Source organism: Clinocottus analis, unplaced genomic scaffold (assembly GCF_023055335.1).
Source record: "Clinocottus analis isolate CAN_PGR_092001 unplaced genomic scaffold, fCliAna1.0.p SCAF_10, whole genome shotgun sequence".
Taxonomy (NCBI): Eukaryota; Metazoa; Chordata; class Actinopteri; order Perciformes; family Cottidae; genus Clinocottus; species Clinocottus analis.
The window spans coordinates 10307725-10331120 of NW_027175821.1; the positions used below are offsets into that span (position 1 = coordinate 10307725).

At 40.8% G+C, this 23396-nt stretch overlaps 1 protein-coding gene across 1 annotated transcript in view; it reads right to left on the reverse strand.

Annotated features, from left to right (window-relative positions):
- Window positions 1-690: 690 nt before the first annotated feature.
- dock2-like (dedicator of cytokinesis protein 2) overlaps window positions 691-23396 on the reverse strand; it is an 84001-nt gene continuing 61295 nt past the window's right edge. Inside the window, exons 27-51 of the mRNA XM_068587528.1 lie at window positions 17063-17161; window positions 16838-16932; window positions 15222-15300; window positions 15012-15112; window positions 14635-14693; window positions 14122-14270; window positions 13699-13784; window positions 13255-13411; window positions 11321-11361; window positions 10014-10104; window positions 8829-8945; window positions 8224-8313; window positions 7311-7415; window positions 6696-6837; window positions 5781-5862; window positions 5534-5618; window positions 5132-5218; window positions 4792-4968; window positions 4199-4282; window positions 3957-4094; window positions 3291-3418; window positions 2474-2669; window positions 2231-2336; window positions 1490-1638; window positions 691-933 (exon numbers count right to left, since the gene is read on the reverse strand). Of these exons, the coding sequence (XP_068443629.1) occupies window positions 871-933; window positions 1490-1638; window positions 2231-2336; window positions 2474-2669; window positions 3291-3418; window positions 3957-4094; window positions 4199-4282; window positions 4792-4968; window positions 5132-5218; window positions 5534-5618; window positions 5781-5862; window positions 6696-6837; window positions 7311-7415; window positions 8224-8313; window positions 8829-8945; window positions 10014-10104; window positions 11321-11361; window positions 13255-13411; window positions 13699-13784; window positions 14122-14270; window positions 14635-14693; window positions 15012-15112; window positions 15222-15300; window positions 16838-16932; window positions 17063-17161 (2706 nt within the window). The 3' untranslated portion in view covers window positions 691-870. The remainder of the gene's footprint in view (window positions 934-1489; window positions 1639-2230; window positions 2337-2473; window positions 2670-3290; window positions 3419-3956; window positions 4095-4198; window positions 4283-4791; window positions 4969-5131; window positions 5219-5533; window positions 5619-5780; window positions 5863-6695; window positions 6838-7310; window positions 7416-8223; window positions 8314-8828; window positions 8946-10013; window positions 10105-11320; window positions 11362-13254; window positions 13412-13698; window positions 13785-14121; window positions 14271-14634; window positions 14694-15011; window positions 15113-15221; window positions 15301-16837; window positions 16933-17062; window positions 17162-23396) is intronic.

The following is a 23396-nucleotide window of genomic DNA, read 5'->3' on the forward strand; positions in this document are numbered from 1 at the left end:
AGACGAAGCAAAATCACTCACTCAACATGTCAGGAAACAGGCGTATAAGAAGTAACTCAGTCACATGTACTTACCATGTGACATTTTTCTAATAAATTGTACTCGTTCGACTACTTTCAATGCAGCATACCTTTTATTCAAGTACATTTACAAAAAATAAAATAATAGGGCTAACATTTTGATTAAAGCCAAGAAGCAATTAGAAAAAAATATTCCTTTTAAACTTGATGTTTTAAGTTTTTAAATAAAAGTAAATGGTTGTTCCACCTCATGCACAATATATAAGATGATTTATGTTGGAAGAAAAAAAACAAAAAACGTTTTGTCTCATCTCTGTGAGCACACAATGAATGCTGTAGCATTTGTACAGTGGGCTCCACAGTTTGTTGCTCCCTATTATTTTTGAATTTATTAGACTTTGTTTGTTGTATCAGCTCCAAAGCTTTTTGGCAGCGTGTTTAAAGTCCTTTGGGATGACACGGTAAACCTTTGTGCTTCATCAAGTGATTATTTTCCCATTAACTTCAGTCAGTCACAACAATGCTGAAAACCGTATAATAAGAAGCTTTTTAATCAAGCACGGTGGCAGCATGGTTTGTGTTTGCTTGTTCTTGTAGAAGCAGAATTGATTGAAAAGCTGTAAGATGGCATTTAGCTTCACTGGAAATCAGTTGAATTACCAGGAAAAGGTCACGGCACAAAAATAGTCTTTATTGACAGGTAAAATCAATTATATTAAGGCAATAGCAATACAGAGACTGACAAGCAGACTGAGTGAGTGGGTGTGTGCATAATTTGTCTATGTGAACTTCTTTGCAAAACAAATGCATAAAGATGAGTAAAGGAAACAAGAAATTAAAATAAAGGATTTCAGAAATGATTGGCACTGCCTTTGGCTGAATCACTCGGCTTCACGTCCTCTGATTTGGAGCTCTGTTGAAATAAATGACAGGCATTATGTAAACAGAAGGGTTTCTCTTAGTTGGGGGTAAAAAAATAACTGAAAATATGTCTTTGATTTCCATCTGGAAAATTGTGTTGATGTAAAAATATTAAAATAATACAAATCAGTAGATCAGATCTTTTACATTTTAATACTCTTTCTAATAATCAAGATAAGACTCATGTTGGGATGATGGGAAATTTTCATTAATTAATTTTCATGCCAAAAGGGAGATGAAAAGGTTGATAACACTCCTGTTTCTTAGATAAATAGGAAGCCAGCCAGCAGCTGGTTTTCTTAACGCCGATGACCATAGCATAGTATTTTTACTATTGAACAGAGCTAGGCTAACTGTTTCCAGCCTTTATGCTAAGCTAACTATCCCTGGCTGTAGCTTCATATTCAGCATATATTGTGTTGTTAAAATTCTCTTTTCAGTTTCGGCAAGAAAGTGCAAAAGCATGTTATCCAAACTCCTATCCATCTACACCCAAACTGCAGTTCAGATTCTCGTACGTCAACCTGTATGAAACCTGTTGGTCTCACCTTGGACTTGAAGAGGAGGTTGATGACGCCCTTTGAGCGTCTGTCCGCTGTTCGGTCCGAGTTCACGCAGACAGACATGCTCTTACTGTCCCTCTTAGCTCTCACGGAGTCCACCTCCTCTGCGCCCCCCACAACCGCCAAGGACAGACCTCCACACAGAAAAACTGAGCATTTAGTGTTTGTCTCATTCACAGCCAACTTACAATGAACCCTCGTCCTGCAGCCAGGTCATTTAAAGTGACTGAAGCTGTTCTGCTGATGAACTGTGTGCTCTGGTGTCACCGGTAGAGCTGTGTGTATGTTCAGTGAGGCTGTACAGCTTGTCGTTAGCGATGCTGACACACCAGACATGGTGTCAATAGACAATTGTCGATGCTGGCTCAACTGGCCTGGACCAACATGGCGGGATGCCAGAGACACAGACACTATTTTCAGGTGCAGGGTTATGTAACTGAAGCAATGATATATAAACTAAATGAGGTTGGTGCTGAAACTAGACTGACAATGTGCCATCTTGCATTAGCGTTTCTTTTGGGTCAGGCTATTACTGCAAAAGCTTGACAATTTGTTTTGAACATACAGTATTTTAAAGAGGCATATTCCTGCCATGACCTTATGTGTGTTTTTCCTTACAGTCAGGAAAAAAAACATGGCATGCCATGCAAATTTTGGCTCTGTGTGCCCTTGGATAACAGGTGAAACTCACGTCCAGCACCATGTGACCCTGTGTGCGTTAGTCACCTGTGATGGCAGGCAGGGATCTAGAGTTGGCGTTGGTCAGCAACACATTTCCTTCAATTGGCTCAGACAAGTTGGTGTCACTGCGGAACTCCTGTTTCCTGGACAGCTAGAGGGAGACAGAGCAGCACCGAATGCAGCAACAGCACTTCCACAGATACTCCGTTCTATCGCTCAATCACTTCTTTCTTTCGACATTTCTACCTTTCATCCCATGATCGACCTCCCACTAAAGCTCAGTCTCACCCGTTTGCAGTCCAGTGTACTCGTCCTTTCTCTTTCCTCTGAGATGAAGATCATGCTGCTCCTCTTCTTCTTCTTCTTACTCTTCCTCAGCTTTACCTCTGCATCACCCACCGTCACCACTGTACTTCCACTCACACTGCCGCTGGAGCGTGGCAAGGTGGAGGTCCAGGAGGAGGGCGACTCTGGGGGGGAATCCCTGGGAGGAGGCAGGAAGGGTGCAAGTTGTAAAAAAAGGGGCTTAAATGTATGTGTTTTTTTTTAAATCAACGTTGTTGTAGAGTACATTTTTAAATGAAGAATACATCTTTGCAGGTTAAGATAAGATGCATGCCTGACTTTAAGCCATTTATTAGAAATGTATGGTCATTTTATTGCACTACAGTAAATGATATCTTGCAGCGAACGTTGGGTTTCTGTTCACGCTCTAAGGTGAATTCATCCGGTAAATTAATCCCTCAACCCATATATAGTGTGTGTATGTATGTTTCAATTTATGTGATTTATACAACACTTTAAAAAGCACATTTTTGACCAAAATGCCTCACAGAGACAGCCATACAGGCTTTCACATACACTCATAAAGACATATACAGTATGTGCATACTGCATGGATGTGGAAATAAAGCAAGATTGAAATAGAAACAAGTTTAAACTGAAAAAAAAACCCCAGATACAAACAGAAAAAACGGTTAAACCCAATGCATTCCAGAAAATAAAAGTGGGTATTAAGGCACATCTTGAAAAGCATCAACAGAATTAGCTTGTCTAACAGCCTCAAGCAGACTTTTGTAACTGGTTACATTGATGACAGAGCTACCTGTCTGCATAGGGCTTAGTTGGAGTCCCACATTCAGATCCCTGCAGTGAGGAGATGGAGATGATGGACTGACGAATGGAGCGCAGCATGGAGCGAGGACGAGTGGACTTCCTCCCATCCAGGTCCGGCTGTAAATAGAGAGTTGAACATTGTTCTATCGGACAATACTACAATATATAAGACAACAAGGATATTACTTCACTGACACTACTGAGGATAGTAACAGTGAAACAAAGCTGAAGAACATCATTCAAAAATGTAATCAAAGCAAAAGCAAGAGGGGTTACTCTGAAAAACAGGACATCCCTCCTGCTCATCATTAGTTTAATCGCTCCTCGAGGGCAGAACCAGCTTACAAGTTAATGACCATATTCAGTCCCAGTCAGAGCATCCCAGCCATGCTCTGGTTGTGGAGAATTTAAAAAAGGTACAAATCCTACATCAACAATACACTCAAAGGCTTTTGAAAGTGCTTTGATCTTTTAAAATCCGCCTGGGCCAGCTCATTTGTGGCTTAATTAGCGCAGCTTTGCCACAGTAACTATTTGACCAGCCTCGCAGAAAAGAACATTTTGGAATATAGCGAAATACCATCTTTTAGTAAAAAAGTCACTCCCCACATTTAGTCTCTCCTCCCTCTCTCATAATGTCTCCCCCATTTCTTACCAGCTCTCTCACTCCGTACTCCTTCTCCACTTTCTTCTTGAGCTGCTTGAAGCATTCCTCCATGCGCTCGTGGAAAGGACGCAGGTCATCCATCACCCTCTTCCCATGGAGCGAGATCCCCCCACCCAGTAAAGGGATCTATAAATACAAATATTATGGTGTCAATGGAATGACCACATAAAAGCAACACATCTATATGTTGTGTGGACGTGTACACAACAATGTGTTATCATGTTCAGTACCTGCCATGCGATGAAGTCTTTGAGGCGCAGCAATTTGTCTCTGTCCTCAGGGTGCTGCTGGTTGTACTCTTCGGTAAAGAACGCCTGATACAGAAGAAACATTTAAACAAATTTAAAACATTGCAGCTATACGTATCACCTGCTAAATAACCTGCTGAGTTTGTAAATTAGTCTTTTCCACTCACATGTGCATTTTCTTAGGTCCCTGAAGTCATCATATGTGTGTTTATGATTATTAATCACACTGTTTGAGTATGAACTCTAATACTACTCTAATAAATTCCTTGTATTTAATGTACTTTTTCATTTCTATGTAATTCACCCTCAGGAAGTGATACTGAATTTCGTTTTTGAAGCTGAGATCTTCATGTATAAATAAAAAAGTAGCAGTGAGATGAATCTTTTTCTACACACAGTCAGACTGGATCATAGTTTTTTAGATAAAAAAAAATCAAGACCAAAATCAAAGTAAACTTGTGGTAGGTCTAATAACAAACAATGGATTTTTAACTCCAATGCCCTCATAACATCATAAAAAAACTAATGTGATAACGGTCATAGCAGAGTGTTTATGAATTGTGTTGATTCTTTACCTTTTCATACTTGGCAAAGCCACCCATGACAGCCGGGTCCACGATGCCATTGAGCAGCATGGAGAGGGGGTTGATGGGAAGGGTCCAATCAGCCTGATATTGGTTAATCATGGTCAGAATCTTCTCATTGGTGGACTCCATCGTCTCTATGGCATTCTCCAATGGAGACAAGGTAGTCTGGACGGAGAAGCAGAGTGGTGGGAAGAGCAGAGGGTGGAGAAAAACCAGAAAAGAGAGAAACATATTTTTGAATCATTGGTGGTGATTGTAGAACACGCAACACTGGAGGCAATAGCTAACAGCAAACATGGAGTAAACACACACACACACACACACTTACATGTTTCATGTCAGTCGCCTCAAACCAGCGCAGGATCCCTGGCAGCTTATACACAGTGGTGAAGGTTGTGCGTTCAATCCACATCGACTAAAACACAGGAATGGAAAGGAGAACATTCAAAATTAAAAAATAATACAACCAACAAGGTGAGCCGAGCCACTTATGAATGCTCATCTTGTGTTCAGCACTTTCCAGACACGTAATGCTGCTGAAGACATGCGTTTTCAAGTTCTCTCTATTTTTTATTGGCCATTTGTTCTACATCTTGTCTTCATGACAACACAATATATTATCCAATCTTAAACTGCTGTTATACCTCGATCTAATGTTGTGTCTTAAATGCTCATTTGAAATCGTATATTATAATCTGATATACCACACTCTGCTTTCATAAAAACTCACAACAAACTCATTGTTTGGGTCCACAGGTCCTTTCCTCACTGGTCGGGAGTAGTGGAAACGCTGCACGTAGTTGGACTTGTAGAAGCTGCACAAAGAGAGATTTAGAGGTGAAAGTTAAATGAAGGAAATAAAACAAAAAGACAGAACTAGACAAGATCAGGACTGTCTATTCCTTTTCAGTGCAAAACATTTCACAGAAATTCACGTTTTTCTTTTTCAAAACATGAGTAAAACATGTTTAACAGACTTGATAATCTGGTCGGGGACAGGTTTGTTCTTCAGGCGAGGAGGAATCTCGAGGACTGGCATCACTGTGAAACACTGAATATCTGGTTCAGATCACTCAGGAATAAAACATCACGGCATTTATCTCTACATCTCTGTGTCAGAGCATAAGACGGATATTTGAAAGATGCATCAGACCTCCAGGGGCTGGGTTTTATTATAAAAGGTACAGCTAAAGTAAACAAAAAATGTATTTAGGATTGGCAGTGTTACAGAGTAAATAGTTACATGTAACAACAATTTGTAATTTCAAATTAATTGTAATTGTTTTCTAATTAAAAAGGGTTATATCTGTTTATTAATCCCATTATTACTATTAATTACTACTATTATTATTATTAGCTACTCTGTAGCTTTGTATCTTTTCATCGTGCAGCAATGCCTTTTCACATATTTACGGACAACGCAAGTTTGCCAAGCCGTTGGGACAAATTTGAGTGTAACACCATCAGAGGTCCAAATGGCTCACAAGGCGCTGTCGCTGCATCCAGTCTTCATTTACTTGGCAGTGAAATTTGTAATGTTCTTTTTGATTGGTTCTCTTGTTTGGATTTGCACCACCTCTCCTCTGCCAATTACATTAATGTGCATTGCTCAAAGCACCCCGAGTCTGCTATGTCTGCGACAAGCCTAGTGGGGTGGCTATTAACATTTGTTTTACTTTATTAGAAGAGTCATATCCCAAAAATTATATTTGACCTCGGCATTTAACCCATCCTAAGCAGGAGACTAATTTATGGTTCAGATTAAGGACAGTTCAACATGCACACAGTAGGAGTTGAGGACAAAACTAATAACCTTGAGATTAAAGAACATTTCCCTCTACCCATTGAGCCATCACTTTACTGATGAGTGTGTAATGCTGGCTGAAGGATACACTGCAGCGGAGAGTTCCTGACATCATCTCCCGGTATGGTGGTGGTGTTGAGGCGCACGGCGCTGGGGAACTGGCTCATCAGCTGGTTCTGAAAGTCCTCTCTGCGTTCATACTCCTTGCCACGGTGGATGAACACCTTGTTCTGAAGCCACAGGAAATGTACTGGTGTTGATAAAGATTAAGCCCTTATATCTCAAAGGTACATTCTCGTTATATCTTGACTTCCTTATAGGACAGTCAGTTCATACAGAGCAGGTAGACACCTCTCTACTCTGCCCCCTTCAAAACGAACTAACTAAGTCTTTCATTAAAGTTAACTAGTAAAGCTATGAACAGTGGGACATTTTATGTTTGGACTTTGCTAAAATCTACAACGTTGCCATAAGGTAGTTCATGATCTCACTGGTGTGTCTAGAAACCACTGCTGCAATTTTAAATAGTGTAGCTTCAGTGCTGATAATAGAGTATGTGTAACCTTTGTACAAGGAAGGGAGACTGTGATACCTTCGTGCCCTCACACAGGATGAATCTTTTGGCTTTTCTTCTATGCAGAGTGAGACATTTATTTGTAACACTGTTAACTTTGAATCTCTGCAAACAGTGACAAACACAAACCCTGAGGAATGGAGGGTAGCCCTGTCCATAGTAGCCCACTGCAAAGTAGTCTGGTTTTGGCCTCAAAATCTTCATAATGTTTTCATAGAACTTGGCTTGTTTCTCCTGTAGAGAGGGAGAGACAGAGCAGGTGTTCAGAAGACAGTTTCAGATGGGCACTGTGTGCAGCCGTCGCAGTTTTATCAGCTCGTGCCAATGACAAAGCTACCCTCAGCAGAAATGCTGAGCCTTTGAGGGTGATAGATGGAGCGAAAATTAAATGCACAGCATCCAAGGGCAATGTTTGTAATTTATGTAACCACATAAATTTGACATTAGCAGAGAGAGACACTGCTGCAGTCATATAAAGAAAGAGATGTTGCCATTATTTGTAAAACGTGTAACTCTCTGTGGGGAGGGAGAAAAGAGAGTTGAGTGAAGGGGAGATAGAGGAGAAGGTGGTGCTGGATTTGGGGATGGAGGGAATCACGTCTCCTGTACTGTTTAGGCAAGAGATGAAAGAAACGGAAGAGTGAGAGGATGAAGCAAGAAAGGTTTGGGGAGCGGTTTTAAGACGCTGATGATTGGCAATGAAGAATTACACTTTGGGGCTCTTTTGGTAATTGAGGAAGCTCAAACCAGTTCTTCAGAACAATATTTACTTTAAAGGACTTGAAGTGTCAAGTAAGTATTAATTTTTAAACATAGATGTATGGATGCGCTAATTCATTGGTAGTATTTGAGAATGTCAATAACACATTTTGTATGGAAACGGCTGTGAGAATTAGAAAAGTGTGTGCAATTCAGAACTTAGCAGCTAGACAGTTTACTCAGGATCAAGTAAAAAACAAAACTGCTGAACTCGAAGTGAGCTATGTTTGTGTATGAAAGTACAGAGGATACAGCATGAAGGTTTGAGATAGTCGTGCATTACCAGTCTCTTGCTGAGTAACTCGTAGTCGAAGATCTCGTTTTCGTACTGTTCAGCTAGTTCCTTACACAGAGTGATGGCCTCCTCCCACATCTAAACACACACACACACACACACACACACACACACACACAAGGAGAGGAAGAAGTGTCCTTCATTACACCATCTGTTTATAGATCGGCAGCAGCTGTCGTGGTGGGAATTCATCAGGTTTAAATCTCTGTTTCCAGGTCCCTGGAGAGTGAAGGGAAATGTCTCTTTCACTGCTTTAGAGATATAAAGCACTCACAGAGAATACAAAATGAATAAAAAACCAACATGTAGCTCAGAGACTATGACTGCATGATTGCAACACTGTCTCATCCTTGAAAGATTTTGAATGTTTGATTCAAGAAAATTCAGAGTGTATTGCCTTTCGCTTCAGTGAAAAACATTATTTGCCTCGTATTGTGATTTTTTTTAAATCGTTCTGGAACAAAACCCCTTTTCCAGAGTAAAACGCCAATATTTGATGTTCGAGCATTGATCAACACTGTTCAAATCATCACATTCCTCTATAAGGGTGTGGTCATGAAAGAGACTCGTGCTGTAGTCTAACATTGGCTGACCTTGCCCTTGTCAAAGTAGTCGATGATGGTGTCGTAGAGAGTTTCTTTGAGCTGCCGCTGGGTTTGGGTTTGTGAGCCATGGGACTCAAACTGAGGGCTGCACATCTCATCTAACCACTGGAATAGAGACAGAAGGAAGATACAAATAAAGACAGGAAATTGAGATACAGTATTGCTGCAACGAAAGAGAAAAAGTAACAGTCAGACCAACTTAGTTTTTCACTGTCCCATTTATCACGATGTTGAAACAAGAGAGGAGAAGAACTAAAGGCTTTGTTCCTTTGTGGTAATAAATCAATATTAGTCATAAGCTGAGTGTGCACAAAAACATGGAGCGCAACGTTCATTAATTATGGTGAGACAATAGTTAATCTTCCACTACATAAATTCATTTAGAAACTAAAGAATAAGTGCACAATGATCTCTCCAAAACTGACTTATATTATTTGAACAGGTCTATCTGCTTAGAAGAAGAAGAGGATTGGAGCATGCTGTGCGTTACAGCCCGCTCGTATTAATAATGTGAAGCGAGTATGACAGGACTGACACTGAAGATGAATAGAGATTATAAATGTTATAGAGTTCAACTGCTTTGATGTAATGACACTAGACGGTGAAAGGAGGAGAGAGACCGAGACAAAATAAACGATGCCCTTCTTCCCCTGTTCCTCTCTGTGGGCCTCTAAGTGTCCCATAAAAGAGATGAAGAGACAAAAGAGGTCAAACACACATGCGTGTGCTGACGCTCACACAAAAACCTGCGCACACACGGAATCAATCACCGTGGGGATGCTCCCACAGCGGCCGACGCAATGTCATAAACTAACTTCGAAGCTTAATCTTTTGGAGGCCAGAGACGAAGTAACATTTATTACCAGTCTTGTTTGTGGCAGAAAGAAAAGAGATTAGACAGAGAAAGACACACTGGGTCCAGCATTAAACAACAGAGTAGCTCTCTCTCTCTCTCTATATATGTATGTATGTATGTATGTATGTATGTATGTATGTATGTATGTATGTATGTGTGTGTGTGTGTGTGTGTGTGTGTGTGTGTGTGTGTGTGTGTGTGTGTGTGTGTGTGTGTGTGTGTGTGTGTGTGTGTGTGTGTGTGTGTGTGTGTGTGTGTGTGTTTGTGTGTGTGTGTGTGTGTGTGTGTGTGTGTGTGTGTGTGTGTGTGTGTCCTACCTTGAGCAGACGAGAGTGGAGCAGCAGGGTGTATGCTGCCTCGGTGTAGTTTTCACCTTCCAGATGAAGGTCCCTCAACTTGTAAAGGTACCTGAGCACACACGTGTACAAACACATACACACACATGCACACATACACACAAAGAGGTCAAGTTGTGTTAATGTGCAATGTGTACATCACTCCACTAGATGCCCCTGTTGGGCAACTTGAAGCATATTGAGCATGTGTTTGTTTATTTATTTACACACTAGTGTGTCACTGCCTCACAATCGGTTTTATGTTCACACAATACGTACCCTGAAATAAAAACACAACGTAGACAGGTCATTCGACAGCACACACAAGCACAATTTGACGCAATGTCTTTTTCACAATCTGTCAGATAATTTGTAGCCCAAATGTTTTATAAGCAGTTTAATAATAATAAAGTTTGTTTAAATGAGGTCACATGATCTCTTAAAACAACTGAAGATAAAACATGTTTGGAAAACCATTTTCTAAAGTTGCAGTTTGATTGACGTCTGACAAAGTTCCTGTTCGTGCAAAACAGTCAAGAAAGTTGAATCCTTGCATACTAACTGCAAAAGACGATATACTATAAGGATATTTAATACAAGGGGCATATCATTATTACAGTTTCGGGAAAAAGCGGTAGTCATGTTAGCATTAGTTTCATTTTCAATATAAATGTAAGCAATTAAGATGCACATTTAATGCGCGTTAATTGACATGATGGGCTAGAGCGTAATTAGCGTGAGCTTTTATTGCCCATGCACGGCTTCTTGTAATATTGTTAGAACAGTGTAAGACAACGTTCTGGTGTATTACAACACACAGGCCCCCTGCTTTAATGTGTGTTTCCATTAAACTACGTTTGTTTATTAATGTTAATAAGCGAGCTGGCCAAATGTTAAAGGTATTCTCCACAGGATGGACGGAGGCAGCTCATCAACCACAGAGTTGGGCTCATGTTCACAAATTCAGATAGCTAATTATGTCCAGAAGCTATCCCCAGTAATTCATATGGGACTGACGGGATCTGTATTCCCTCTCTCTCTCCTGCCGTCATCCTGTCTTTCTCCGTCTCTCTGCTCGCCCCTCCAGTCAGACTAAGAGCTGATCCTGTGGATTCTGACATTAATTCAGTGGAACTCATATAATCCCTTGTCAGATTACACACACACACACACACACACACACACACACACACACACACACACACGCGCGCGCACGCACGCACGCACACACGCACACGCACACACACACCACTTAAATGTATTTAATGTCAAAGTCAGCTCATACATACCTGATGTACATCCCTTCACGATTGATGTCCTTGTAAAAGTTCTGTAAAATCAAAAGGAAAGGTCGAGTGAACATGTGTGTAAAAGATTAAAATCATTCTGAATCATTTTGTGTTTGTTTTAAAAGGCAGTTTGTGTGTGTTATGTGGGTTATACTTCAGATGGCCTGTGTGTGTTAGTGTGTGGGAGTGCGTTCATGCACATTTGTTCGTTAAGCAACACAAACTCCCAGTTTAATGAAGTTAAATGACGTCTACAGAGAACAGAGTGGAACGAACTGCTGTAACCCAAACTCTCATCACCATCACGAGTCAGCAGACACAATACACATACACACACACACACAAACATGCAAAAACCAAGCTCAATTACTCTGAAATTCACTTTGAAGCTGAAGCATACGGTGTGCATATTTATGCATTACTTTTGCAAAGGTTGGCTACATCATTGTTTGCACTAATGCAAACAATGCCAATGTCCTGCTGGATGATGTTGTCCATCTACATGCAGGTCAGATTAGATTTTACCTTCAGCTGTCTTTTTAACATGCAACACAATTAAAAAAAGGAATACAGAATTACCTTCTATTGTTCCTAACAGACAACACATCAAGTGGCAGCCTTTTACAAATCTGTGTATACTGTAAATCATGTATGAAAAAAGTGGTATCTGTAATCACGTCATGCTTTTTTCAGCAGCTGAAAGTGCCCATGAGTTATTCTGGAAAGCCTTTAGCTTGCTGTTGGCCAAGGTTATTTTAGCCTGAGCGTTGAGTATACGCTGGTAAATGCGTCTCAGTGTATTTGTGTTTCTTTGAGTGCATCCACATAAGGAGGCATAGCAAATACTTGCGCGTAGGTGTGTTTACTTTCTAAGTGAAATTGGCCTGGAGGGGAAGGGAGGGGGGGCTGGAATATTTTAGCTGGCCAAACAAATGAAAATGCATAGCTGATAGACTGCTGTCACGCGCTACAAGTTAAACATGTCTGTCATGTGCCAACAGCCTCAAGTGCTCATGGGACTTTATAGATACCAACACAGACACAACCCCATCATTAACTGATCCTCCTAAATCCTCCTGTTAGCGTCTCAGAAATGTCTGCTAGGAATCAAAATACAAACAGTTAAAACAGATAGCAAAGAAGGAAAACAAATTATGGAAGATATGATTATGATATGATTTAATTGTTCTGTGGAGACAATCGCATGGTGGGGAGATAGAATCCGTTTCTAAACTTGAGTATACAGTTGGAAAAGATGTGCAGCAGACAGGCGCTGATGCAACGCTCTGCAAAAACTGTTGGAGACCAGACACAGAGATGAATCTTTTCCTTTAGATCAATCAGCACACAAATCAAATGAGGAAAAGGGAAACAAAGACTTTGGCATGAAAGACAAGGCATACAATCTGTGTTGCATAATGAACAGTTCAATCAGTGTGGCTCTTTTGGAAGGGATGAGATTATTGACTGAGATCTCTGTGGAACAAACTCACTTACTAGTCTGTTCCACCGTACATAATATACATACTTATTTCAATAATAATGAGTTTAACAAAGTGTGTACGTGTGAGTGTCTGAGACCAGCACATTTCTAGGTTGTTCAATACTGCATCAACAAAGTACATTGCTTGTATCACAAGGTTAGTGTCGATAAATTCAAATCCATGGCGCCGCATGCCAGATTCACAACATATGGTAGATTTTTAAAGATTCACAGCATCGGTGAATCATGAAGAAAACAAACGAAAAAAAAGGATTACAGCATTATGGTGAAATTCAGGGACCAAACTCCGCTCCTAGTCCTGTACCCACGTTCTTAACTGCGCTTCAACAAAGCCCACTTTAACACCTCGGTTGTGGAGAGGGAATTTGTAATGCTGATAAAGCCTGCAGCAATTGTAAGGTATTCATACTTTGAAGACGTTGGGACTCACCAGCAGGTTGACGGTGCAGCTCATGCGGTTGTTGCGGCTGTCATCGCTCATCACGGTACGGTAGTCAAGGAGACGAGTGAGGAGTCCCTTCACCAAGGCGACAAAGTGCTGCACCTGTGGCCTCAGCGTGGGTTTCTCTTCAGCGCAGTCCAGCAGGCTGGGAGACAACCAGCAATCACAAGTTAATCATCAGAGGATTTGGTCTTGATATTCAGTGTTTGAGTGCTGCAAGTATTGTGAATGTATGTCTGTCAAACCAGTGACATGACTATGTTTTTGTTTTATGACATAGTCATTTAAACCATTTTTCAAATGATATACCATATTTCATTACTATTATCCCTGTTGTTCGTATATGTGTGTTTCTATACCAATAGAACATATAACTTGTCAAGCATTAATGGCTGCTTTAATTGTCACTTCTGTTCTAATACTGAGGCCTACATGGTCTCCAGTAGTTGCATGTATCGCTCGTCTCCTCCTCCACCCTCCACCTCATGGTCCAACTTCAGAATGATCTCATCCTCAAACTATAGAAGAGAGAGAGAAGGGGGGGGGGGGGAGAGAGAGAGAGAGAGAGAGAGAGAGAGAGAGAGAGAGAGAAAGCAAGAGAGAGAGCAAATAAGACAAGAAATACAGGAAAAAAATCTATTATGCAAGCATAATTAAGGTGTTTTTTTACTTTCATGCAGTGCCACAGGAAATCAATGGATGTGCAGAAGGTGCATTGTCCAGTGTTTCTTTGTGTGCTTTAAGTGTGCAAATGTACATTTGTCTTTTGCATTCTGAGGTTTTGTGTGAACATTTCTGCACGCGTACATATATAAATATTGTTGCACACTTCTGTTTGCACGCATGCATTTCTACCTTGTGAAAGTCTCCAGAATGTGTGTGTTCACAGGTGATCATGTCGAAGAAGATGGGGATGGTGGCCCTTCTCAGCTCTTCTTCTGGGATCAAAGTCATCTCGAGGATGGGACCCACCATGCCGGGGATGAAACAGATCTTATGACTTCCTGAATGACACACACACACACACACACACACACATAGATAATGTAAATGCAGGTAACATCATATCTCACCCATATCCCTTTGCTCACCTGCTGTCCTTTGAAAGGATTCACAGGTTTCTGACCACCAACACATCAATAATCATGGCAATGTTTCCTTCTACAATGAAGATTTGAATTCTGATTCCCATCTCCAGCATATAACCCCTCTACATGCTGTCTCTCTATGTGAACAAATCCCCCCGATGCTTGGTTGTGCTGTTCAGCCACCTACACCGCTTTGTTTTTATTTGAGAGCAAACACATGTTTGCATCTCCAGAAGCAGGAAGGCAAGCACACCTATGTAAACTAGATTTATTTTCTTACCTAGTTTGTACCAGATGTCACGTATAGCAAAGCCAATGAGTCCTCTCATATCTCCATACCTTGAATTAAGAGATACAAAAATACACAGAAAAAGAGACAGCACAAGAAATTAGCTCAGTAGTTTAAAATCAATGTCTAGATCAATACTGTTATCTTCATCTTCAGAAACTGAGGACTCCGTTGGGAAAGGTTTTGTTAATCTGCCCCAACATGAACCAAATTAAATGCCTATCTACAGGCATCACACAGTTTTAATAGGCAGTGGGAGTGTAAACAGCAAATGAAGACTCCAAAATAGATCACAAATCACAGCGTGTTTCCTGAGAGCAGGGAGAGTATATGTGTTAAATAAGGAAATGATATGCTCCTTCTCTCACTTGGCCAGAATCTTGTTCCTCTTGGTTGATGAGAAATGCTGAAGCTGCAGAGACTCCTGGGTAATAAACGCCACTGCCAAGTGGAAGTAGTTATTCCACAACTAGATGAAGAAAAAAAGCGTCAAAGAGTAGGGATGTAGAGAGAGACAGCAGAAATCAAGCAGTATGGCCTAAAGTCAATACCAATAAAATCCTGTAAATACACATTACCTGGACTTCAAAGTCGTCGTTATTGAGGAACTTTTGGTTCATTGTGTCAGCGTAGGTATTGATGGCTCGCAGGAACACTCTAATAGAGAGCCACACACATTGAATGGACAGACACACACACACACACACACACACACACACACACACACAAAATTAACCAATAAGATAGAATGATGTAAACCAATGCTATGAAAAAAACATCCTAAGGCAGCAGTTTGATTATTGATAAATCATTGATAAATATAGATTTTCAAAGTGGGTGCAACGCTTGTGAAAAGATGCCGTCGGTATGCTCGTTGCTATCATCTGTAGCCTCCATCTGAATGCAGTGCGGAGCAGCGGACATGAGCTACACAGTGTCGCACACGTACATGCATTCACAAGCAGTAAGAGCAAGTGCAGCCAGCAGGCTGTATCCACAAAGCAAGGAGAAGCTCAGATTACAACACACAAAGAAGGAGAGCGACTTCAGATAGACAGCACTCCACTATATCTTCACATTGCAAATAGACGTTTGCTACAATATTAATGCTCTGACTATCGTACAGAGCAGTGGTTCTCAACCTTTTTTTAGTGATGTACCCTCTGACCAGTGCAAAGATGTGATACACAGTGCTGTGCCATCAGTGTTTGATTTAATATAGAATATTAACAATTCAGTTTATGAACTTACACTCATATATTATTGAATATTTATTAAATACCTATTTTTAATGTATATATATATATATTATGTTTATTCTTACGTACCCCCTGGAGTGCCTTCACATACCCGAGGGGGTACACGTACCTCCATTTAAGAGCCACTGGTACAGAGCATTGGTTCTAAAAACGGGAGTATGCGTAATCCAGGGGTATGTGAGCTTTAAAAAAGATATTTTTTAAACTACCATCAATTACAAAATCCTTTAAAAATAGTTATTTCAGACATATTCAATAAAATATAAGTGTAAGTTCATAAACTACGTTACACATGTATTAATATTAAGATTCAAAGCTTCTGTCACATTGATAGCTCTTGATAGCAGCTTCACAGAGTGTGCAGGTGTATCAGTGATTTGTCACTTTATGCATTTCAAAAGTTAAGTATAGCAAATGTGCTCCCAGGCTTTCTGCATGAACACTATCCATCTATCCATCATCGTTATTCACAGCCGTCTGACATCCCCTCTCTCTGCCCTTTACTCTTCAGATGGACATCCTCTCTCTGCCTACCTGCACGTCTCTTCCCAAGCCCCAGTCTGCAGACACCTTATCAAGCTGTATTTTCCTCTACCTCACTCTTTCTCTTCCTCTGACACAGCTGTAGCCTCCCCTCTAGCTTACATCAGAAAAAAATACATTGCAACACACACACACACACACCCCAACACATTTGTCACCTCAGCCTTTCTCATCATCGCAAGCCTGATCCCCAGCTTTACCATCTCTAAGTCATCCCTGTGTGGGTTTGTGTGGATCCAAACGTTCCTGTGGATGTCTTTTATGATTCACAACACCAGGCCTCACTGTCCCAATAGCAGGTCATACTGAGGCGGTTGTGGTCTTTACGGTTAGAGGGGCAGAACTGGTACAAGTAAGTGTATCTCGGGTCTGTATGTGTGTGCTTGCAGTACCTGTTCTGTACCATGATCATGGCCATCCAGTCAGAAGGGTACACATGTTTCCCAATCAGGTCCTTAAAAAGTAGGAAGGACTCCATCAGGAAGTCCTACAGTGAAATGAGCAAGAGAAGAAGATTATGTCGTAAAACAGAGAACATGTTTTTTTTTTTTTTACCATCGATGTAGATTTACCAGTCATCTGCAAGTGTGTGTGTGTGTGTGTGTGTGTGTACTTACCACTAGATCCGAGCTTCCAGCGAAGGTTTCAATGTATGCTTCATAGTGACGATCATCCATCTGACTGAGGATAGCTGTCATGCAGGCGACCACCCTGGACTACAAAGAAAAAGTGAAAGTGTGTGTGAGAGAGAAAGAGACATTACTTTTTAGGCACTGAAGTATCACTTGCAGAGCATGCTATGCTTCTAAAGCCAAAGACATGTATATAAATAATTCCAGCACCATGTCTAATGCTGCAAAAACTACATAAACATATAAAAACTTCAGTTGTGTCACTTGCTAATTTGAGTCACAATTCCAAAGTTAAGTTTTAAGTCCAAACAGCATCAATGTCATCACATATTACAGGACCTGGAACAAAAGGGCAGCGCTTTGAACAAGACACTGATGGTTTTTTTAATGATGTCGTTTGTATGATTTTTTTTCCCCACAATGTTATTCACAAATTACTATAATTACCAGCAACAAGCATAACCAGGTGGACTGGCGGCCTCTCCAGTTTCTAAATTGTAGTTTACAGTTTAGATTGTGACTGTCTTCCACTGGGTACGATTTGAAAAATATATTTTAATTACTATATAACAAAGAAAAATATCCACAAAGCAGCAAAATTGCTGAAAGTGCTAACAGCTTCATGAAAAATGACTTTTGATTTATATTTTACTTTTGTAAAGAAGAAAAACAGAAGACAACTTCAGGACAGAACATCAAGTCAGCATCAAGGAAAGCAGTAATTTTGACAAACACTAGAGCGCTGTTCATATAACGTGAAACGCCAGACATGGTCAACACAAGTGACAGTTTACACAGTGGGATAGTATAGCATGGTAAAACATTGTATACAAATATTATTATTTAAACGCTTCTGACTTTACAACAGCTACTCCTGTTCGAGGGCAAACACGCATACTGATTTACAAGTTGTTTTTTTATTGGTGTCTTTAATGAGGTATTAGCTCCTCCGTATGTACACCAAACTCTAAATATGTTCCTCGGTACACAAAAACACACACCGAGACACTAGGGCATAGGGAGAATTGGATATAGATAAAAGTAAAGGTGAGTCAAGAGACAGAGGAGGGGGTGGAAGAGTGAGCATCACTTTGAAAGGAAGAGAGACATGAAAGATGAGGATAGAGGAAAAAAAACTTTTGAACAAATTTCATGTTTTAAGTGTGTGTGTGAAAACTACTTAGGCTGAGAAAAAAATCCTTAAGCTGGATTAAAGGACTAAATTCATGGAAAAGTTTGAGCAAACCAGAGGCTGAAAGGAGGAAGACACTGAGAGGGGCAGCAGGCGAAGAGAGGGAGACAGAAGAATACTCAACTGCACTGACCAGAACATAGTTTGCATACATAGAAGCTATTTCATTTCATCAGCCTCCTTCATTTCCCTCTTGTCCATCAACGCCACCTGTTTGTCTGTTACCTGTGTAACATGGTAAAACATTGTAAATGACAAACGATCTCCAAAACACAAAATGTCCCTGTTACTTTTGTTATTACGATTTTTCCACTTTCTTTGTTCCGTCTGTCATCTTTTTTTTCTTCTTTTCGTTTGTCCGTAAACATGCAGAAATGACCCTCGCACCACTGAGAGCCACCCGAGGTATGCCGTGCTGAAAGTCAGTTAGGTTGGCTCTGCTGCTACGTTCATGTTTTCTGATCCTTCCCTCTGCTGGGCTTCAGGGTTGGAATGAAGCTTGCGAAACCTTTTTAGGAACCTCGGCAGATGTGCAGGTATTTCTGCTCCAGCATAACAGCCAGCAGGGTTTGGGTGATATTATTCTCCAGAGTTGTTGGCGCAAATGGGAAGCACGAGACAGAGATGAAGTATGATGGATGGCTGATTGAAGATGAAAGATGAACGGCATCTCATGTGGTGACAGCTTTCATCTAATTAGAATAAGAAGTGTGCGTGTGTGTTTGTGTGTGTGTGTACTTGCCTTCATTCTAATACTTTTCCCAGTCACATATGCGAACATAAAGGCAAACACACACACACACACACACACACACACACACACACACACACACACACACACACACACCGATTGGGAAAGGAAGTATTTTCAGTTGGACTTCAAACATTCTATGATGTCTAACTTGGGAAGAAAGTCGTATGTTCTTGAATGTGTGTGTGTGTGTGTGTGTGTGTGTGTGTGTGTGTGTGTGTGTGTGTGTGTGTGTGTGTGACCACCTCCTTCTTTCACTCAACTTTCTTCCTGCAGTGCAGCGACACCAGACACCCTGTCAGCAGACTCTCATTTAATCTTGCTTCCATTCTTTCCTCCTGAACTCTCCAACACATGTTCAAAGTGACTCTAAGATCAATTTAATGTGTGACTGATGTAAGTACTGAAAATAACAGTATCTAAAAGTAAGGAACGAGGTTTAAATAACGTCTCTTTTGTCTTGGAAGCATTAAGATGAACTAGTCATTGAAAGTAAAACTCAGTTTTCCAACGAAGATAGCAAGCGTTTACAGAGTAGCAAGAATAGAAGCTCACTTCTCCTTCAGCCTCTCTTTCGTGTTTGTATCCTTCAAGTGTTATGGTTGATCAATAATAGGATTAAGCACACACACCAAAACTACTCTACAGTGTAGTTTACTTTCTGGTTTCAGATTCACTGTTTGTGTTTGTGAAGGTCACGTGTTGTAATGCCCTACTTCTGTGTAATTGGTCTTCTCTGAGGACTTATGCTCTCAATCTCCTTTAACACCATCTAAAAACACACACAAACACAAATGCTCAAAGGGCCAAACATCTGACCACCAACTGTTTGCGTCCTCACGCATAAATGTGTTTCATCAACACATTACACGGCATGTAAAGACATACAAGAAGCCTATGAGCCTTGGGCATATTAATAAAACTACTGACAATTACAGTGAGTACATGAGAGAGAGAGAGAGAGAGAGAGAGAGAGAGAGAGAGAGAGAGAGAGAAAGAGAAAGAGAGAGAGAGAGAGAGAGAGCGAGTGCTCCGCTCAGGGCTTGTTGAGTCAAAGGTCTTACGCAACAGTGAAGAGATTACTGACAAAACAGGACACAGATGCTGGCAAGGACGGGGATTTCTCTCCCCTCCTCCACCCATCATTTATCCATCCATTTTCTCACTCTGGACACTCTCATTAATAATGTATTAACAGCTGTATTTTCAGATTTGCATCAAAATGACAGGTGCCGGAAAATGCACCTGCATTAGTAGAAATACATCTAAACTATGCAATGTTGATTAACAGCCATCGTGTCAAACTACTACAGCTGGGCTTAACAGCCCATAAAAGCTCTCTGTCTCTTCCTTCCTACAGCTGACATCCAACCTGTGACCTTTTTGTTTTCACCTTGAGCTCCAGAGCACACAACCATCCACTGATGATGTTGCTGATGCCCACACCCCATTGTTCATTTGAGTTTACTTTAGATTTAGTGCATTGTTTGTCCTTCTTTGAAACATGAGTCAGTTTGCGACCACATCCCATTGTGATTTAAACACGCCATTATTCCAATGTAGACAACTGCTTCTAGCATTAAAACCTTCACTGTTAAACTGTCAAGGCACAGTCATGACAGGGTGTTATAGCCACAACACAATTGTGACATATGCCAACATGCCGTAACACTATCACAGATAGTGACAAGGTATAAAAACATATATGTCGCACAGCAAGGTCTTACTGAAGTTTGACAACTTCTTTTCTTTTTTATTATTGAGGAAAAAAACTATTTTACAATGGCGATCTTGCCAACAGAGCAGCACAAGTCAACATCTCATGTCAAATTCATACACACAATGGAACAAAAATCTAAACTAAACATGAGAGTAAAAACTTAAGGCATGGAATTAAGTTTTTTCTTAAGTCTATGTGTTACTTTAAAAAGGCAACAAGACATGACACAATTGTTATGCATTGTAGCAGAAACAGTTTGTGATTTAAAGCTCTGAGAACATTTGGCAGAAGCAATAGGTCGAAGTAACACTGGACCTGCAAATGCAAACGTTTGTGCTATTTCTTATTTAAAAAAATCAAGATTTAGTTCTCTGTTGAAAGTGTATTATCCCCAAGAGATGCCCCGTGGGATAAACAGTGAAACACTATAGAGGCAGTTTGATGAAATTACCTTATCATTCATTTAAAATTAGGACAGAGCATTAAAGCAATTACTTTGCAACTATAATTTAAATTGATGCATCTGCTAGAAGTACACAAATTATTTGTTCTACTCTCAGCTGTCACTCAATGGCATGAAACAGTAGAGCAGGAAATCCACTGGCCACACTTGGATGATTTTGGTGTTTTTCCTCCCCTATTAAATTGGCAATATCTGAGACATTTGTATTTTTATGAATAGTCGATAGACAGACAGAAAGACATTCAAGCAGCAAAATAGACTACAAATAGAATTACATGAATTAGTTTCAACCGAAAGCTCAGAGGGACATGATGACAACCATCCATTCAAATAAGTTTGTATTAAGCCTATTGACGCCTTCAGCAGCCCTTCATTTATCCATACCCGACGGTGCTTTCCACCCCTCCCTTCTCTGTTTCTCTTTTCTTTTTGTGGTGTCCCCTCCAGGAGGCAAGTCATTTTGCTACTCTTGACTGTGATTTTTCATGTTTAAAAAGATAAATATGAGAGCACATCCACAAAAACACAGTCTCACCGGAAGCCTCCATCATCCGTCACTCTACGACTGCAGACACACATAGACTCATCTCTGACTCCGCTCTATAACATGCATCTATAACACACACACACACATTTTGGCAGACAGCTGGTGGGAAGTAGAGGGGGTTGAAAGAGGGAGATGGATTGTGCAGAGGTGCAATTAGGACTTGCTGTGTGTCCCAGGGTGATGTGACTGTGTTTGTCTGAGGCAGAGAAAGAGAATGAGTAAAGACGGGTGACCATGTGTGCACCTGGTTGTTTAAGCTTCAGCCTGGAGGTGAACTTGTTTGTCTATTCAAAAAACAGTCCTCAGATTCCCATCTCCCAGTCAAGGAAGAGACAGACAATAGAAGGAGTGAGGTCAAAGGGAGAGGAATAACAAGAGAGGAGGAGACATTGAACTTAGTCTCCAGCGCAGAAAGTGTACTCTTCCTCGGCTATAACACACTTCTCCTCCACTGCACAATCTAATTACTGTGATGTGAGAGCTTCATCCAACTCTCTCATGCTTTGTCCACATTGTATGTTTTGTGTATTGTACATGGAGACCCAATGTGTTGCACTCTACTAACCCTGCTTATGTAATTCAGGTGCATGCACGCACGCAGGCACGCACGCAGGCACGCAGGCACGCACGCACACACACACACACACACACACACACACACACACACACACACACACACACACACACACACACACACACACACACACACATCTTTGCTTGCTCAGAGGTCAATTGAAACACAAGGCAAGGTGAGTCAACCACTTTGCAGTGGCGCATATATATCAGTCATTTTCAGGTGGAGGAAGGGTCAACAGGGACATTTACGTGGACATTGCAACAAGGGACCACTCAGGGAACACACACACACGCAATAATTCATTGTCCATACACACACATGAACTGGTAGTTATAACTCATAACACAGTCACAAGCCCTTAAATTCAAAAGAAACAGTTTTATATTTGTCTATCTTCGTGAGAACCTAATGTATCTATTTCACTTATTTTAGCAAACCAAGGTGAACCGTACCTTCAGTGAATGAACTAAACTTACTCTGATGTTGCGTAAACTCGTCTGTACAAGATGTTAAACATATTCTTATCTTCCCTGATGCATAACAAATGACGAAATCATTTTGCAAACAGTCATGCAGTGCATAAAAAAAACAAAGCAGTCATAATCAAGCATAATTAGAGCCTGATGTCATATGGCGTTTAATCTCACTTTCTATTCAATTAATCTTGTTTTTTGTCTTGTTTGCCTCGAGAACAAAAGCAGCAGCAATCTCAGCCAGTATAGGAGCAGAGAATGAAGAGCGTGAGAGGGAATGAGATGAGTGTGAGCTGGGACAGTCAAACACAGAGGATGAGGTGAATGTGAGGGATGAAGAGGAAAAAGAGGAGGAAAGAACGGTGTGAGGAGACTAAAGTGGGGCAAAGAAGAAGGGGGACAGCGACAAAACAGCTCAAAAGGGAGAGTGAGGTGGAGCTAGAGATAGACCAAGAGAGAGAGGCAATATTCGAACGCGTTTGAAATACAAAGATATAAATAAAGTGAGCGATAGAAGTGAGTGTGTGTCTCTGTGTGTGTGCGAGCCAGCTTGTGTTTGTTTGGGTCCTGGCTTGCCTCCCGGGAGCAGATGCTTT